Source organism: Pseudopodoces humilis, chromosome 16, assembly GCF_049639895.1.
Source record: "Pseudopodoces humilis isolate 2021_Gansu_Grassland_sample_001 chromosome 16, ASM4963989v1, whole genome shotgun sequence".
Classification (NCBI taxonomy): Eukaryota; Metazoa; Chordata; class Aves; order Passeriformes; family Paridae; genus Pseudopodoces; species Pseudopodoces humilis.
In genome coordinates this window covers 12,186,014-12,204,690 of record NC_142215.1, presented here as the reverse complement: position 1 = coordinate 12,204,690, position 18,677 = coordinate 12,186,014, and the positions used below count along the sequence as shown (strand labels likewise).

At 53.8% G+C, this 18,677-nt stretch overlaps 1 protein-coding gene across 2 annotated transcripts; it reads left to right on the top strand.

Annotated features, from left to right (window-relative positions):
• The first annotated feature begins 973 nt into the window (after positions 1-973).
• On the top strand, positions 974-18,072 carry ONECUT1 (one cut homeobox 1). 2 transcript variants are annotated; one of them, XM_088063138.1, is made up of 2 exons: positions 974-2,323; positions 4,657-5,100. In XM_088063138.1, the coding sequence occupies exons 1-2, from the start codon at positions 1,243-1,245 to the stop codon at positions 4,800-4,802; spliced, it is 1,227 nt and encodes a 408-aa protein (XP_087919264.1). In that variant the 5' UTR covers positions 974-1,242; the 3' UTR covers positions 4,803-5,100. The 2 variants fall into 2 exon arrangements, with proteins under 2 accessions (XP_087919264.1, XP_005521539.1); XM_005521482.3 differs by lacking the exon at positions 4,657-5,100 and adding an exon at positions 15,828-18,072 and having other exon boundaries at positions 986-2,323.
• The last annotated feature ends 605 nt before the right edge of the window (positions 18,073-18,677 follow it).

The window sequence follows — 18,677 nt, the reverse complement described above, 5'->3', positions numbered from 1 at the left end:
CCGTCCCTCCCGCCGCTCGGCGCCGCGCACACGCTGCACTCTGCCCGGCGTGGTTCGTTATTGTTAATGGGCGAACAATAGGCACATCTGCCCTTTCTTCCAGCATAAAGGCACCTTAGCTAACGAGGGGGGCCGGCGGGTGAGCTCGCTTGTTCTTTCTCCTCCGCCTCCTTTTCTTTCTTTTTGAAGAAAAAATAAAAGAAAACCAGCGGCATATCCGGCTGCTGGGCGCCTCGGGACATATGCTCGCCTTGCACTGCCGGGCACGCCCGGGGTCCCCGGCGGGGGCTGCCGGGGAGCGTCCCTGCCCATCGCACCGCCCGGCCGGACCCCCGCGGGACCTCTGCGAGTGGTGGGGGGGGCGCGGGAGCCGAGCCGCAGGGTTGACCCCGGGACGCAGCGCCGTGGGGCTCCCACCGCCCATCCCCAGGCCGGGCAGCGGGAAGTTTCCCCGTAGGGCACCTGAGAGGAGCGATACCGGGGCAGGCGGCTGCGGAACAGTGTGGGCGGATACGGCGGGGAGTGCGGGGGACACAAAGGGCACGGCCCGAGGGGGCCCCGGGGCAGGGCGGTCCGGTGTCACCTCCGGAAGCTCCCGGTGAGGTGAGGAGGCTCCGCGCTCACGGAAAACGCGGAGTCACCGAAGGGGCGGGGCGGATGTCCCTGCTCGGCGGGGCGGAGCGCCCCTTTGTGCCGGGGCAGCGGCACCGCCGCCTCTGGGCGCCGCCGCGCGCGGCTCTCCCGCTTAATAGGGGCGGTGACGTCACGGGGCGGGGCGGAGCGGGAGGGGGCGCCGCGCGCATGCGCGGTGCGGGCGGCGGCGGCGCTGCAGCACGGAGCGGTGTCGGAGCGCGGGGCGCAGAGAGAGCCATGGCTGGGGATGGCGAGGGACGCGACCACACACCCGCCGCGGCCGCGGCTGCGGGGCCCGGCCTGAGGGAGCGGCGGCCCTAGGACCGGCCCGGCGGCGCCAGCCAGCAGCGGGGAAAAAACAAAAAAAAATAAATACATTGCCACAAAATAAAAATTAAAAGAAAAAAAAAAAAAAAAAAAAAAAAAAAAGCCAACCAAAACGGGGAAAGCCAGCAGCCCGGCAACAGCAGCAGCAGCACCGCCACCACCAGCCAACAGCGCTCGCCCGCCGCCGCCGGCCCGCGGGAGCAACCGGCCGCCGCCAAGAGCTCCAGGACGCCCCACCGCCCACCAGATAGATGTGCGGTCCCGCCGCCCGCACGGCCGACGATGAACGCGCAGCTGGCGATGGAGAACATCGGCGATCTGCACGGGGTGAGCCATGAGCCGGTCCCCGCCGCCGCCGACCTGATGAGCGGCAGCCCCCACCACCGGAGCGCGGTGGCCCACCGCGGCAGCCACCTGCCGGCCCACCCGCGCTCCATGGGCATGGCGTCCATCCTCGACGGCGGCGACTACCACCACCACCACCGGCCGCCCGAGCACGCTCTGACCGGCCCCCTGCACCCCACCATGACCATGGCCTGCGAGACACCCCCCGGCATGAGCATGAGCAGCACCTACACCACGTTAACCCCTCTTCAGCCTCTACCTCCCATCTCGACGGTCTCGGACAAGTTCCCTCACCACCACCACCATCATCACCACCATCACCATCCCCACCAGCGGATACCGGGCAACGTGAGCGGCAGCTTCACGCTCATGCGGGACGAGAGGGGTCTGGCGTCTATGAACAATCTCTACACCCCCTACCACAAGGATGTTACCGGCATGGGACAGAGCCTCTCTCCGTTGTCTGGATCGGGCCTGGGGAGCATCCACAACTCCCAGCAAGGGCTGCCCCACTACGCTCACCCCGGTGCCACCATGCCCGCCGAGAAAATGCTCACCCCAAACGGATTTGAAGCCCACCACCCTGCCATGTTAGCCAGGCATGGCGACCAACACCTCACCCCCACCTCTGCTGGCATGGTGCCTATCAACGGGATCCCACACCACCCCCATGCCCACTTGAATGCCCAGAGCCACGGGCAAATCCTGGGCTCTGCCAGGGAGCAAAACCCTTCTGTAACTGGTTCGCAGGTCAACAGTGGAAGTAATTCAGGGCAAATGGAAGAAATCAATACCAAAGAAGTAGCTCAGAGGATCACCACCGAGCTCAAGCGGTACAGCATCCCCCAGGCTATCTTCGCTCAGAGGGTGCTGTGCCGCTCTCAAGGGACGCTCTCAGACCTGCTGAGGAACCCCAAGCCCTGGAGCAAGCTCAAATCCGGCCGGGAGACCTTCCGCAGAATGTGGAAGTGGCTCCAGGAGCCGGAGTTTCAGCGGATGTCTGCTCTGCGGCTTGCAGGTGAGCCCGCTGCGGGGTCGGGGCACGGCAGCGGCAGAGCGGGGCCTCGGGCCTGGGCAGGCCGCCCCGGTCCCTGCCTGTCCCTGAAGAGCAGCACCGATCCCCCGCTCCGCCGCTCCATTTCTCTCCCTTCCCCTCTCCCGGCTCGGCGCACCGGCACCGTCCGGTTCCTCTGCGCCGCACTCAGACAAAGCCGAGCCGGGGCTCGGGCTGCGCAGTGCGGCGCCCCGGCTCTCCCCGTTCCCGGCCGGGGCGCACCCTCCAGGCTCTCCTGCCGCCGGCACAACGACGCCCAGCGCGCCCGGTAACGGGACGCCGCCGAAAGCGGCACCGGCCGGCGGCAGCCCTGCCCGGAGCGCGGGGGGCGAGGCAGAAACGCTTGAATTGGTCGCTGAACCGGGCCCTACCGGGCCCAGGGACGGGGTACGGGGGAGCCCCGGTAATGCGCAGCCGAGAGGAATCGGTGCGACTGCTTTGTGTCGGGGGCGGTGGGCTCAGGTCGCGGCGGGGCTCGGGGCCAGCGTCCCGCTTGGGCTGGGTGAGCTGGGACAGGCGCTCGGCGCGAGTGAGCCGAGCCCGGCCGGTGAGCGGTGGCTCAGAAATGCTGTTGGCTAAAATCGTTGGGTTTCTTAATTATTATTTTTTTAACTGGTTGTAGTTATGATTAGGCCGCAGAGTTTGAGTTTCGCGTGGATGTCTCTGCGTGTGACAAACCGTCCGTGTCGTGGCTTCGCTGCTCCAGAGCGTCACCCCGCTTTGGGTGCTCGCTGCCCGGTGTGCTCCGAGCGGGTCCCGTATTGTCTGCTCAGAGATGGCCGTCCTGTCCCGGTCCGTACCCGTGCTCTGCCGCCGCCTCCCCAAACCCTCCCGTCTGCGCTCCCGGTGCAGAGACCGGCTTTAATATACCGTGAGCGAGGGTTTGTTAATTAAGTGATAGGTCTCCATTAATTTGTCCCTGGAGATCGCAAGACAGTCAATCCGAGTTGGAGCCGGGGTCACTGATCCGTTTCACAGACAAAAATAAGGGAAGGGCCAAATCTTTCTCCTTTCAAAAGCACAACTGCTCTTGAGCTTTGGAGTACCGCGGCGGTGAGAACTTGCGGCCGTTTCAGGGTGTGCAGGGACGCAGCTGGGCAGCCACCGTGTTCCGTGCCTATTTTCAGTCAACCACCTTGTTCCAGAAACCTACAGCAGAGCTAGGAAGGGTCCGGGGCAGGGCCTCCCTCCCAGCTGTAGCTGGCCTTTAGGTGCCCGCCGGTGGGAGGACGTTGCTCTCTTTGCCTTCCACTCCTGCGGAGTCAGTTTCAAAGGTCTGAGCTCTCAGAAACTGCGCTTTCCACCTTCCCTGTCTCAGCAGCCACCCCAGCAGCGAAAAACCCTCGTCTTGCTGGTGCTACTCGGGAGAGGAGGATGGAGTTTGTGTTTCCAATACCCCCGTAACGATTGCTAAGGCGAACTTTCTTCGATTTGGAGCGGATTTTTACGACAATTTGGTCGACCTGACTCTCCGCTCATTTGCATAGATCGATACTGGAAACAGCCCCTCGATTCGGAGCCTGCTGGCATCCCTTCCCTGGCGCTGCCTGCCGGGAAGCTCTGCCAGCCCCGGCGGCTGCAGGCCGGGAGGGAGGGAGGGAGGGAGGCGGCCGTGTTCTGCCCAGCTGCCGGCTCCGGAGGGTCCCATTGTTCGCTTCTGCTCCCAAACCGCCCCTGCTTCCAGCCACCTCAGCTCTGCCCTCTCATAAACGGATCCCGGTAATCCCGTTAGAGAGACAAAGCCTCATTATTCCGCCTTCCCTTTCCGATGAAGCCCCAAAGCTGGCACCTTACAGAAGCAGCTTCCCCGGGGCGAAGGGGGCCTCGCAGCACGGGGGGGGTCGGGATGTGCCGCCTGCACCCGGGCGTCCCTCGCGTACCGGGGGCTCCGGGCCTCGCCGGGCGCTGCCCACCTGGGCTCCGGCAGCACGTGGCCATTTGCATAGCGCTGCGTCCCTGGCAGTGGGGCGGTCCCGGGGCCCCCGCTCCGCCCCGCGCAGCCTGCGCCTCCTTCCGCGCCCCTCCGCGCCGCGCTGCCAGCCACCGGCGGTAAATGCAGAAAGTATCGATTTTATTTTGTGCAGGTTTTAAATGTGTGATGATCTTACTAAGTGGTAAAAATCTGCCCCGATTGATATTGATGTATGAACATCAATTCAAAATAACATAAATTACTGCAGCCGACGCAAATTAAATTTCACGTCCAAATTATAACTCACTCCCGGGCGTTTAGAGAATTATCAGGTAGATAAATACCCAGAGCCGCCTTCATTTCTTCCTTTTCCGATTTCCTGCAGACAACAACCGGGAGGCAGTGAGGGGGATGGAGCCTGCTTATTTTAGGCCTCGCGGTCTCGCCTTGCACTTTATCTTGAGTATTTGCCCCTTCCAGCCGTCCCTGGGGGATTCCTACCTCCCAGATTACAGAAGCTCCGACAAATAGAAGAAAAATTGGTAGTTACATGGAAGCAGGATTGAGGTCTTGACACTTCCTGGGCTGTCTCTTGAAATGTAAGCAGAACTGCTAATTGCAAAGCTGACCTCTTCCAGCCTCCATCTTATTCATCCCATCTCCCTTCTCTTCTCTGTTCTTTTTTCCTTTGTCTGTCCCACTCTCTCTCTCCTCTCTATCACTGAATATTTATCTATTTGACTGTCTCTCTGTTAATCTTCCCTCCCTCCCCCTCGCCTTCATTGACATTTGGAAGGTCTGTGAAGGGATGCCGAGAAAATAAATACAATTAAAAGAAAAAGTACATCCCTTCTGCAGCCTGCCGGGATTTCAGGCTGAATTTATTTCAGGGTTTTGTTTTGGTTTCGGGTTTGGTTTTTTTTTAACCCGTGTGTGTGAGAGAGAGGAAACGGGAGGGGATAAAGAAAGAAAAAAAAAATCCCGACTTTGTCTTGTTCAGTAAAAAATAATCTGCTTCGAGCCATTCATTGTTGGAACTGCGACTGCCCGCCGGCCTCGCACGGCCCCGCCGATCGGGAGGAAGGGTAGCGGCCAGGGAAAATTCACCGAAGACACATTTTGCGAACGCACCAGGGGCGTGTAAGGGTGCCCAAGGGTCCTTAGGATCTGCTGCCGGAGGGGTTCTTTGCCGATGTGCCCCCTCTGAGCGAGCTCGTCCCGAAGAGCCCCTCCGCGGGGGTTCCCCGAGCGGGTGTCAGCAGCGAAAGGCGCCCTGTGGGAACCCGAGCTCGCCCGCGGCTCTCAGGAGGCGGCAGGCCCGTCCCTCCAATGCTGCTCCATGTTTGCCTGAGACCTGAGCGGTATTTTTCATAGCTGCATCTCTTTTCCTCCCCTCCTCTTATCCTTTCTCCCTCCTAATGTGAATCCCGGCTAAGCTGAAGCCTTGGGAGGCCGGCGAGAAATTCTCGCCAAATTAACTGTAAAGAAATCGATGGAGTAATCAGAACGTTTTCCACATTAAATATGAAATCTAATGACGCCGTTTGCACCTCTCGCCCGCCGCCTCCCCCGAGCGCGCCGGGAAGGTCGGGGCCACCCCCGCCCCGGTGGCCTCATTAGGGGCTGTTTAATATTTACCCTGCGGGCACTTTGCATGAAGGCATTTGCATCAGGGAGGAGGGGGGCATCGACCGGGGCCTTCACCGGCGACACTCCGAGCGGGGACCGGGCTCGGGGGAGAGGCCTTTCTCCTCCCGACCCTCCTGCCGACCCGGGACGGCCCGGGCCTGGCTCGGCGGACCTTGGGCTGTGACAGCTGTCGCTCCGGCGCTGCCGGTGCGCTGCTTGGGCCGAGACAAGGGGCCCCGTCCCGGAGGGATCGGAGGGTGGGAGAGCCGCCGGAGCAGTCGTGCCCGCCACCGCAGCGCCCGGTGCGCAGGCGGGGGAGCGCTGGGGCGCACTTGTTTGCCTGCCGCGTCCTTCGGCGGGATTGATTTACAGCCGCGTTTGCCCTTCGTTAATGTTTGCCCAGCGGGAGGAGGAGGAGCGGGGCCGGGCGAGCCGCGTTCCTCCGCACTGGGCCGGGCCCTCCCCGCGCCCGTCCTGGCAGAGCCCCCGCCCCCGCAGCCCGGCTCGGCCCCTGCCTGTTCGTGCGTGCATTCGCTCGGTTGTTTGTTTGTTTTAATTACCCGCCGCGTGGCGGGGCGGCACCCGGGGGCCGTGCCCCGCTCCCACCCTCGCTGCCGTTTGGATCGAAAGCCTCAAAACAGGGCCGCTCCCGGCCGTGGGTGCCGCCGGGGCCGCCCCGGGGTCACGCAGCCGGGCTGCGGCGCGATGCCCTCCCCGACCGGCCGGGGCCGTCGCGCCGTCCACAGCCCTCGCTCGTCGCCCCTCGGTTCCCGGGGGTCCTGCGCCATCTACTGGCCGCCGAAGCGCGGGAGCGGCCCCACCGGCCCCGGCACCCCGCCTGCACCGGGCTGCGGCTCCCCGGGCCGGGAGGCGGCGGCTCCGGACAGCGCTGTGAGCGGGGGCCCCGCGCCGCCGCCCGGGCTGGCTCCGGCCTCTCCTTCCCCGCCAGCGGGGAACGAATGAGGCCCCGCCCGACTTCAGCACCACGGACAGCGACCGCCGGCAGGGCCCGACCCCGCGCCGGTCCCGCCCCTCCTCCGCCCCGGCGGCCCCGCTCCCGGGCGAGCCCCGCGGCGGGACCGGGGCAGGGCCAGCCCCCTCCCGGTTCACGGCCGAGGCCGCCCGTAGCCCGGGCGCAGGTGTTTGTTGAGCCTCCCCACGGCTGGCGGCCACGATGGGGAGCAGCATCGCATCGATTATACGTAGCGGCAGCCGGCAATTAGTGGCGCGGTGCTGCGGCCAGCGCCGGGCTGAGCGCACGGGCTGCCCGCGGCCAGAGCGGCTCGGCTCCCGGCAGGGCAGAGCCCTGAGGGCGCCTGTTTTGGGGATGAGTGCCTTCGAACGGGTGCGTGGCCAGAGGGGAAGCGAGTTTCCCCCAGCACCTTATCTCAGCCAGCCAGAGCGGTCGGGACATCCCAGGACGAGAGGAAGAGAGGTGTATGGCACCGGGACTGTGCCCGCTGCGGGTGCCACCGGTAGGGAGCCCGGGCTCCTGCCGGTGCTGCAGCTGGGTTCTGGCGTGTGCGATTTGCCTTTTACACAGCCAGGAAGGAACGTGATGATCACACTGAGACAAAATCATCTGGAAATCCACAGGCCAGGTGTGCTTCGGCGCCTGGCTTTGCCTGTACCGGCATTAAACCAGCCGTCCTGCTTTGCCTTAGTCAGCCTACACCTGCCTGTCTGTGTAGCAGAGAGGTCTGCATAAGCTCCACACAAGAGAAAAGTTAGTTTCCAGGGAGTTCTAAGGTGACTGAAGCGCAGGAGCTGTTGCTGAAGTACTGAATGAATGGTGAATACTGGTGAATTTCACCTGAAGACTACAGGCATCGAGGGGAGTTTTTCCTGAGGACCGACCGGGACCCAGCATGGCCGCTTGTCGGGTGCTTCCATGATCAAATCGATAAATGTTGATTCGCGTTTCAGACATAAATCTGCCTGGATTAATCATACACGTACAGGGAAGTGACCTATGCTGACGGACTCTCTTTGGAAGCGCAGCTGAGTTGAGCCGTTTTGCTTAAGAAGAAACAAGTTTTATGACGCTGAAAGATTAATTTATAAGAACAATTTATTAGCTGAACAGTAGTTTTCATTTTTTCCCCCCGTTTTAGGGCGATAGGAAGCCTCATTGGTGACACTTTCCGTGCAGCCCAAAGGGCAATTAAAGCTCGCTGGCTGGTTTCTGTCCGCAGGAGTGCGGGCAGCACCGCGGGCTGCTGCGGGGTGCGGAGCGCAGGGCCGGCGTGTGCGGGAGCTGCCTGCTGGAGCTAGAGATGCTGCTGCTCCACACAGACTAAAATACTGAATCGGATGGCGCGGGGGTGGCTCTTCCTTAACGCTCGGGCACAGAAGCCACTGAAGTGAGCCCCGGTTCAGGTTTTGGATGTTTTTAGGGTGCAGAATTCTGCATTGTTGTCGCACGCATTACAAACCCGTTGATAAGAACTGAGCCACAGGAGGAGGAGTTTCCCGCACCCCCTTTTCCCCCATTTCCCCCCGCACAGGCAGGCAGCCAAACGGCTCCCTTAATGTTCCCCCCCCAACGGGAGAACTTCCTTCTTTATGTCATCACTGAATCATTTCTCCTTTCTTTTTAACATATCTCGTTATTTTGAATATATTGGAATTGACGGAGAACATAAAAAATTGGAGCCGGGGAAGCGGAGGCAGGCAGGCCGGTCCTTAGGAGCGGAACCAGAGAAACGACACGGGTTTTTCAGTGAATCCGGCGATTCTCAGTGTTGCAGTGAAGATTTTGAAACGGATCGCGTCGCTTCCACGGCTTAGAAGCTCAATTTTCGGCTGCCGTAGCAAAGTTTATGACTGGGGATGCGGGAGGGGGCGGAATGACCCAACCCTGATGCCGGAGTCAGCACCCGAAGGCCGGCGGGGGGATTCGCTCCCGCAGCTCGGAGTCAGCCGGCGTCAGCGACTCGGGCCCGTCGGGCCCGGTGCGGTTCCTCAGCCGGTTCTGTCCCGCGGACCCTCGCGGGGGGGACACGGCCGGGGCGGGGCTGCCGGGGCGGGAGGTGCGGAGGGTGAGAAGCGGCAGGGCCAGGTGCGGAGCGGGCGGTGCTGCCCGGGCCCAGTGGGCCGGCTCGCGGAGGCGGGGCGCACAAGCGGAGCAGAGCACAGCAGAGCGCAGCACGGGCGGATGGTGGTTCCCAGCTTGCGCTATGCGGAGCGTAGCGGAACGGAGCGGCTGGCACTCCCCAGTGCGGGGCCGCGGCTCGGTGCGGTACGGAGCGGCAGCGCGGGTGAGGAGCCCATGGCGCGGCGCGGCGCGGAGCGCATGGCGTGGTGTAGTGCTGTGCCTTACGGAACCCGCCGTGCGGTGCCCGCAGTGAGGTGCGGTCCCCAGGGTGTGGTGGGATGCGGTGCCGTGGGATGCGGTGTGGTCCCCGCGTTGCGGTGGATGCGGTGCCATGGATGTGGTGCGGTGGATCCAGTGCGGTGCGGTGCGGTGGGATGCGGTGGGACGCAGTGGGACGTGATGGACGCGGTGTGGTGTGGGGGATGCGGTGCGGTGGGATGCGATGAGGTGCGGTGGACACGGTGGGGTTGTGCGGTGGGATGGTGCGGTAGGATGGGATGGTGGGATGCGGTGCGGTGCGGTGGGATGCGGTGCGGTGCGGTGGGATAGGATGGTGCGGTGGGATGAGATGGTGCGGTGGGATAATGAGGTGCGGTGCGATGGGATGGTGCGGTGGGATAATGAGGTGCGGTGCGATGGGATGGTGCGGTGGGATAATGCGGTGGGATAATGCGGTGCGGTGCGATGGGATGGTGCGGTGGGATAATGCGGTGGGATAATGCGGTGGGATAATGCGGTGCGGTGCGATGGGATGGTGCGGTGGGATAATGCGGTGCGGTGCGATGGGATGGTGCGGTGGGATAATGCGGTGGGATAATGCGGTGCGGTGGACGCGGTGCGGTGGACGCGGTGCGGAGCCTCGGGCGCTCTGCGCGCTCCCTCCCGCGGGGAGCGGGCGCCACCCCGCGGCCGGGGTCCGCCTGTGCCGCTGCGGGGCGGGGGTCGGACCGGGCTGACGCGATTAAAATATTGATGCAGTCGCAAAAATCGTTCATTAAGGCAATTTAATCTTTGCTATTAAATGTCCTTTCAATTCATTTGGGGTAATTAAGATGCAGTTTAAGTGATTAAATTCTAATTACTTATGCTAGGCAAAGAAATATTTGTCACAGTAATACGGTTAACGAAAGACCTTGCTAAAGAATTTTAACATTTACTTTAAATTATATCGCAGGGAAATCAGGTGTTTTCCCCTGATTGATCCACTTAGCAACATATTCTGTAACGGTGATGTCAGCTCACTGAAGTGGTTACAGATCCATCAACGCTAAGTTTGTGTAAACCCCTGAATCCCGAACTGCTGAGTCAGCACTCCGCAGGCAGATTCACTTCATTATTCCAGGGGCAGCAAATTAAGGTCACTCATTTTAATGCAGTGCCCAGTGAGATGTTTACTGTTCTGGCTCAGCTGGGATCTGTGTGTTGGCAGGTTGATGTCCTCTGGTGAGCTTTCCATACACAAACATATTTTCATCTCTTTTGATGTTATGAAACAGCAAAAGAGTATTCCCTGGATTTGATGGCAGAGAAAAGAGACACAGATCAAAAGATCTCTGGGTATATGGAAACACCTACACCCTGAATAAGTGTAAATACAAATCACTAGAGAAACAAGTGCCAAATGCTGAATAATGCCAGGATTAAAAATAAATAATTTAGTGTGGGCTCAGACATTTCAGAATAGACAATACTCTTTTCAGTTGAAAGGAGAAAGTTTTGGGGAGCAACCAATGACCTGTGTCACCCATGTAGGCTTTCATCACTAAAAGCTGTGAAGGGCCTGATCCCACAGGGGGCTGAAACTGAAGGGAATGCTCTTTCAAGCGTCAGTGCTGTCTGCTACCTGCTGCCAAAGTCCTCAAGCAGTTTCAGCCTCCTGCAGAAATACTACTGCTCTCTCCACCAGAAGGTAGAGCCTCCTGCAGAAGAATATCCTTCAGGATTAACTCCAGTTAATACCAGTGAAGAGTTTTCACTCTCCAAACATGTTATTTGATACTGTGTGACGTTTCAAAACTAGAAGCAGATGATTTGGAAAGGGATTCCTAGGTGGATGCAGTTCAGAATGTGGCTGAACTTTCTAGACCTGACACAACAGACATTAGAAAATACATGGAAAGAGAGACTTCTAAAAAGGCTTTTTATGTCTTTGAGACAGTCTTTCTTGTACAGATTAAGTTGGGATAACTAAAAGACTTTTGCAAGAGGAGGGGTAAAAGACCACCACACCCTTCATACAAGGCACTTGGTGGCCATCAAGTAGTAATGGCTTGTGGTCAGCAGTGACCCAGGCCAGAGCTGGAAATGTGAGCCGTCACCTCAGGGTGGAAGGTCTTGTATCCCGTCATTGGTGACCTGCACACAGCCTCTTCTCCATGTCCACATGGCTTGAATTCAGCATGGCTGGGGAGACGTTGTGTGTGTGTGTCTCTCCTGCTGGTCTGGACCCACTCTGGGTGCAAACAGAGGAGAAAAGAGCTCCCTGTAAGCAGAGACCCCCTGTGTGCATTGGCTTTCTCCTCCACAGAGTGAGGAGACTCCTGCCCAGGCACTGGAGGGCTCTACCCTCCCCTTCCACGAGCAGCGATGTTGCCATGCTGCTGGTGCTCCCCTCTGCTGCCCTGTGTCCCTGCAGCACTTCCAGCCACTTTGTACAGGCAAAAATCTGCTTGTGGCCGTTCTGTGCAGCTGTGCTGGAGCTATGGGAGCTGCTGCAGGCACTGTGACCCTCAGAGTGCACGGCTGCTGCCTCAGCCCAGCTCTGCCAGGCCTGACACCTCCCAAACCCACCATCAGCCTCAGTGTCTGCACGTTTCCATGCCCTGCCAGAGAGCTTGTTCTGTGCTGGAACCACAGCAGGCCACCAGCTGAGCAATGCCTCTCTCAGGGAGAGCTGCCCTCTGACATCAAAAGTAGCCAGCAGGACTTGTGGTGTTCACAAACCAAACCAGAAACCATCAGAAATTAGGTTTATTGAGAGCATTACCAGTTTAATTCTTTGCTTCTCTTTTTCAGAAAGGAAAACTGGAATTTGCCAGAAACAGCCAGGCACATGTGCACACATCAAATGTTCCTGAAAATTGATGCATTGTAATCAGGGTTTTTTCCTTTGATTTTAAAAAGAAGTCCACCTCTAGGGATGAAACACTAGATCAAGCACCGGGGTTAACACCTGAGCTTACTATAATCTTGACTTTTAGACTGACTGAATAATGTTGTTCATATCACAGACAGGCAAAACATCCTCTTCACTGTCTCAACCTAAAGCTGCAATTAGTGCATTTTCATAGTGGACACGATCCTGTTCACACCCCTGGCAGAGCAGAGCTAACCCTGCTGTGCTGCACCCAGCTGGGGGCTGCAGAAGAGCGTCAACAGACGCCGAGCTGCAGAGGTGAGAGCCCACTTCTGTACCATGCACAGGCAGCTGGGCCTCAGTGGGATGTGCAGACCTTACAAGGTCTGGCAAGTTTACTTGACCAAATCCCTCGGGTGACTTAGAAGGAACAAAGGGAGACAAAAATAGATTGATGGGCTGTGTCAGGAGAATTACAAGTGTCAAAAATATCTGTTGCTCAGGGCACAGGAAGATGGAAGTGACTGGGAGAGGCCAGAGTTCAGGGCTGGATTTATAAGGCTCCTTCTGGCACTGATAATATTACATTGTCATATCTGCACGTGTGTTGCCAGAGTCAGGATGACTCTTCCTTTATCCTCTGCTTTTCTTTTTTCTTAACAAGATTTTCTTAAAGGCTTTTTCAAAAGGCATCACATGGAGCATCGCTCAGCCAGGGCAGCCTGGAGACAAAGAGCAGGGCTGCCTGCAGCAGAGAGAGAGGGCAGGGTGCCAGCAGGTGTGTCCTGGCAGAGGTGCACACCTCTAGGGAGCAAAGCACCCTGCAAAGCACCTAAATTCAGTGTCTGTGCTGTGGGAGGGGGTCCACTCACAGTGCTCAAGGGCAGGGGCACAAGGACACCAGTGCAAATTACTGTTATTATCTTCTGCTATGTGAGATAAAAGAGAGATGGAGTGTGTGATAAATTGATAAGACAGGTGCTGGTGTTTTTCCAAAAACCACCACATCAGTTGATGTCTCTGGGGCCTGGCATTAGGGCAGGACCTGGCCAGAGCAGGCACAGCCACTCTGCCTGGGCATGACCTGGCTCAGGCTGCTGCCAGAGAGCCTGGCTCTGCCAGCCCTGGCTGTGTGAGCTGGCCAGCCTCTGTGCCTGCTCTGGATCTACTCTCATGTTGGAGCAGATTTTATCCCATGGTGTACATTTGTTCTCCGGCAAGCTGGAAGCTACAATTTATTATTAAAATTGATTGGCTCCAGTGCAGGGAAAACGATCACAAGGAAACCCTATTACAGATTTTCATTATCACCATTATTTATTTTTAAGTGCTATTAATATTCCTGAGCCTGGACAAGGCAGAAAATGAGAGGTGGTATCCACCCCTGCTGCTCACAACCTGAGGCTTGGCATGCGAGGGCTCTTGGAACAACTGAGCGTGTTGGGAAGTTTTTGTTCTCAATCTGCCTCTGGCAAATGCTAATGGAAGTAGAACTGAAAATATTTGCAAAATAGTAAAATAGGTTTGTTTGTATCATAGGCTGGATAGCTTTTATTTTTTTCTCCCTAGTAATGAGCTCTTTTTTCTTACCTCTGTGATGTCACTAGCATTAACTATGAGGGTTTTGATACAATTGAAGTTGAGGAACAAGGTATGTTGTAACTCTTGGGACACTTTATATGGAAATAATTGTTTGGGAATGCTACAGTTCAGGAAATGAGCACAAGTTCAGGAATACAATGTGTTATGCAAGCTAGTTTCACAACAGATGGGTTTTTTTCTGTAATTCCCTACTATTTCTGAGAACTCATGTAGTAGCTTGTGATGGAAGCCCCAGAGGCTCACATCACTAATTGGGCTGGCTTTGTACCTACTGCTGTGACTGTCATTTGTGATGTGATGATTCACACTGAAGCATTGCACAGCACTGACTTGGATCACGCTATCTGTGCCGTTAGGATTTTCTGACAAATTATGATCTGGACAGAGTATCTAGACGGAAGATGGAATTTGTGTAGTCTTTGAAAAAGGAAGGTGTAAAGCAGCATGAGCAGAAATGAAGCACAGCAAATGTTGTCTGCACCTGGTTTGTCTTCTTTTCTGCCTGAGCCTGTTAGCAGGACCAGTCAAAGCAGGAGGCTGAGGCTGTTATAAAGCTGAGCTCCTGCAGCTGCTTTCCCAGGAATTTCTGATTTTCAAATGGTCAGACATATATAAAGACCGAGATGCTGTTGGTATCCTCATTCTTAATATTTGTCAGTAAATAACAGACTCTTCTTGCAAAAGCATTTTTAACCCTTGATTTGTCAATGTTAACCTCCAGTGGGGATGCAGATTATTCCATCAGGCACCGATCCCCAAAGTGAATTCAGAAGTTTGGCTACAGTAGGGGTTTGTGTGCATGAGGAAACCTGGTTTTTAGCCCAGAAGCTCCATGGTGATTTAGAGGTCAGGATGTAACTTCAAAGCATTCTTCAAAGGTTTTCAGATAAAAATACCTGTAGGAGACATGATTTTGGCAGCCCAGTCTATTTGATTGATGTGTGATTTCTTATGAAAGAGTATGTAGCAGGAATATATATTGTTAGTGACCTTTTCAAAAGCCTCTCCTCAGAGGGGATTGAGCCACCAGGGCCTTGGTCCCTGCCTGGGCCAGCAGAATGAGTCTTCACAGCTCCTGGCTCCTGATCTGTGCAGTTCCTATTTCTCAAGTGCAGAAGGTGAATGACTATTTTTATACCTCCCACGAGCAATGGAAACGCTCATGCCAGGGCTGGCTCTCAGTAGTAACAGAAGTTGTAGAAAGGACTTTTGCTATTTTCATTCCAATAACCATGATGTAAGTAGAGATACCACACAAAATTCTTCATTTAATCAGTACTGATCTCCACAGATGCCAGGAGTAGACAGACACAGAGAAAGAACATTAGTATTTCATTCGGAAACACATCTCTCAATCAGAATTAAAGGACGTTGTTAGAAGATAAAGGGAAACAGACAATTTTGAAAGTGAGATGGAGGAATCTGTCCTCCCAGGGAAGCTTTTATCCTAGGAAAATGCTAACAAGATGAGCTTGCAGACAGTCAAAGGCTGACAGAAGGATCTGGGAGTCTCCCTCACATCCCATCAGATCCTGCCTGGAAGGTGATCCGGGAGGCAGATTTCAAATTGCAAGCACCCTTTAATGATGTAGAGCAACATTCTCAGAGGGAAAGAAGGGATGATAGATTAAATAAGGAGCAATTCTATAAAGAAGATCTGCTATACCATTGTTTTTCATGACAAAATGTGTTTTATTTTGTTCAGGATACATCTGACCTAAGATGTAAGATTGTAGTAGCATCCTGGTTTCTCAGAGTTCCTTATTTCTCAGTCAACAAAAAGCTACAGAAATGGATTGAAAGCAACTAATAATGGTAAAAAATATGACCAAGGTTAAGAGAGTTCACTAAATTTCCACATTTGATATCTAGAGGTATCAAATACTTAAATTCTCAGCAGTAATGGGTGGTATCAAAATGTAATCTCTCAGTAATAGCATTTGCTGAATTTTAACAAACAACAACAAAGGTATTTTCTAATTTTTATTCCTCATACTTGTAATAGTTTATAATGAGCTAAAGATTTAAATGTCCCACATCCTCTCCAAATTTGGAAGCTGACACAAACAGTTATTTTTCCCTAATTTGCTCTGTACTGTGTTCCCACACACTCCTCTGCCAGCCCTCTCTAACCATCCTCCCTTTTTTGCAGCGTGCAAGAGGAAAGAACAAGAACACGGGAAGGATAGAGGGAACACACCCAAGAAGCCTCGGTTGGTCTTCACCGATGTCCAGCGTCGAACTCTACATGCAATATTCAAGGAAAATAAGCGTCCGTCCAAAGAATTACAAATCACCATTTCCCAGCAGCTTGGGTTGGAGCTGAGCACCGTCAGCAACTTTTTCATGAATGCACGGAGGAGGAGTCTGGATAAGTGGCAAGACGAGGGCAGCTCCAATTCAGGCAACTCATCTTCTTCATCAAGCACTTGTACCAAAGCATGAAGGAATAACCACGAACTGAAACCTCGGTGGAAAAGCTTTAAAAATAAATAAATAAATAAATAAAGACAGACCAGGACCTCAAAATAGCAGGTTTATACTTAAAACTATTTGAAAAAAAAATATTTATAAGTCCAAAGAAACCAAAGACTTATTTCACCTGCATTATGACTTTGTTCTAAGACACACACTTTAGTAGGATGACGACTTGCAAAAAACAGAGAGGAAGAAGAAAGCGAAATGGAGGGAAGGAAACAGAAAGCAAAGAGAAGAGGAACAGACCACTGGTCTTACACCTTTGCCCATTATCATCTTCACCGTACTTGGCTGTTTAGTGGTTTGGAGCATAGTGATTTCCTGTCATTGAACAGACATCTCTTTGGATACAGCTCTTCATGTCCACAGCAATTGCCATGAAGGTGTTCAGTGTATCCGTACTGCGTACACGCCAGTGGGTAGGGACTTAGGGCTGGTCTCCAGAGGGGGCTGTGCCACGGCACAGCCAACAAAGCGTGGAGTCGTCTGAATTCCTTGGAACGGTAGTGTGATTTTTGCTGTTTCACAGTTTGAACTTGATTGGTGCAATGCCTGGAAACAAGTTCAAGCTAGGCAAAGAAATTTTGAATGGTACCTAAACCAGTGCATTCTCTTTGTTTGTTAAGGAATGTTCAGATTTTAAAAAGGAAAACTATTCCATCCATAAAAAAATCTACTAGCTACCAAAGAACACATTTAATAATTATATTGCAGGTATTTTATTGCAATGATTTTAATATTCCAAAGCTATTTTTACACAAATACTATGTAGAGTTATAGGTATAAACTAATCTAACTGTATAACACATAAAACTTGTAATCAAGACTGTTATTTGCAATTAGTAAAACCACATTATTGTTTCTTTCTGTGATTGGCAAGAAAGAATGTCACCCGAGGAGATCACAGCCCCTGGCAGAGCACGGGAACTGAGAATGGGATGCTGCTTCCATTGAACTCAGTGAGCCCTTTCCTCACTGACTTCAACGGGAGCACAAGAAAGAGCCACGTGTTAGAGCCATGGGTGTCACTGTGTGTGCCCTGTGTGTGCCATTGTGTGTGCCCTGTGTGTGCCATTGTGTGTGCCCTGTGTGTGCCACTGTCCCCGGGCACTGGCCTGGGCTGGAGCCCGGTGCAGCCCGGCGCTGTGCTCCAGAGTGGCTCAGCTCTGCCATCTAGCCTGCAAACAGGAGACCTGAGGCACTCAGGATGCAAAAATTGAACGAATTGAGGGATGCAAAACCACAGGGCTCAGCGTCTGATCAATACTCATTGACATTAGTGAGCTTTTTTTTACCTATCGACCTTACCAGGCAAAGGAATGGTAACAGCTTTGAAGGCTCGTGGTCTTTTCCTATTGAAAACAGTGGTATAACATCAGTTAATGTTGTGGGAGGAGCTCCAAGAGGAGCTCCTGCAGTGCTTTTGGAAGGAGGAACTGTGATCCCTCTGATGTCAAGAGCAAAATTCCCGTGGCACCGAGATACAGCCCGATGTTTCGTGGCTTTGTATCTATGTGTAGCAGGCTGAGCTTTTGTCCCACGCATTCTTTCTTGCTCATCTATTAGTCAGGATAATGCATGAAATAGTTCAAAGTTTGTAGCTGAAAAGCTTTAAACGCTCTGTTGCTAACAGACCCACAGGAGAGAAATCATCCCATTCCTACTCTGATAAAATTAAAGAGAAAAGCATGCAACATCTGCATATTAAATTTTAATGTAAGGGGAAAATAGACTTTAAAAACCATACATGTGCCTGTTAGACTTCTAACTGGTATTTCAAATCACTGTAGTAATTATGCTAGGTATATTAAATTCCAAAATATCCAAATATGCAGTTATAGGCCCGATGCAAGGACTAGAAATAGGTAATCTTACTTCCAACATTTTTGTTTTTAAGGAAAAAAAAAAAAAAAGGAAAATTAAAGGTAAACTAGAATCCAAGCACTATAAACAGTAGCAGATGCTGGTTTGAGGGATGAAGCCCACTCAAAATACCAGTGACACCAAAGCAGACCAACTTTTGTCGCACCAGTTATTTCCCAAGAGGACAGGGTCTAGTCAAGGTTCAGGGTATATAGTTTATTTCCACCCAGTGTTTAGAATACAGGTGAAATATTTCTTTATTAAAATAAAGTGAAATAAACCAAATATTTTTGGCACTGAATATTTCTCTGTATTTCAGTGTGCTAAACCCACTTTATTGCTGACAAAGCAATTATCTATGAAAATTAAATCTAATCTGGACGTTTTTTGAATCTCTAGCTTACCTTAAATTTTAGCAAGCTTTCTTTTGAAGTGTTCCATCCCCACGGAGACATAATTGACATGGAAACATTGATAAGCTCACATATAAAGTACCTTATGAATGCAGTCTCATTAGTGTAAGGTTAATAAAGGACAGTGATAACTAACGGTTTAGTTTTTTCCAGCAAAACACTGCTTTGTAACGTACCTATAGTTTAGAGAATAAAGCCTTATTTATTTAAAACTTGAGAATTTAAAAATGCAGGGAAATTCAAAGTAC

What these genes read in the sequence shown, in the direction of transcription:
- ONECUT1 (XM_005521482.3), top strand. Translation starts at nt 1,243, where the DNA reads ATGAACGCGCAGCTGGCGATGGAGAACATCGGCGATCTGCACGGGGTG. An exon ending in GTCTGCTCTGCGGCTTGCAG is followed by an intron (nt 2,324 to 15,827) that starts GTGAGCCCGCTG and finishes CCTTTTTTGCAG; the next exon opens with CGTGCAAGAGGAAAGAACAA.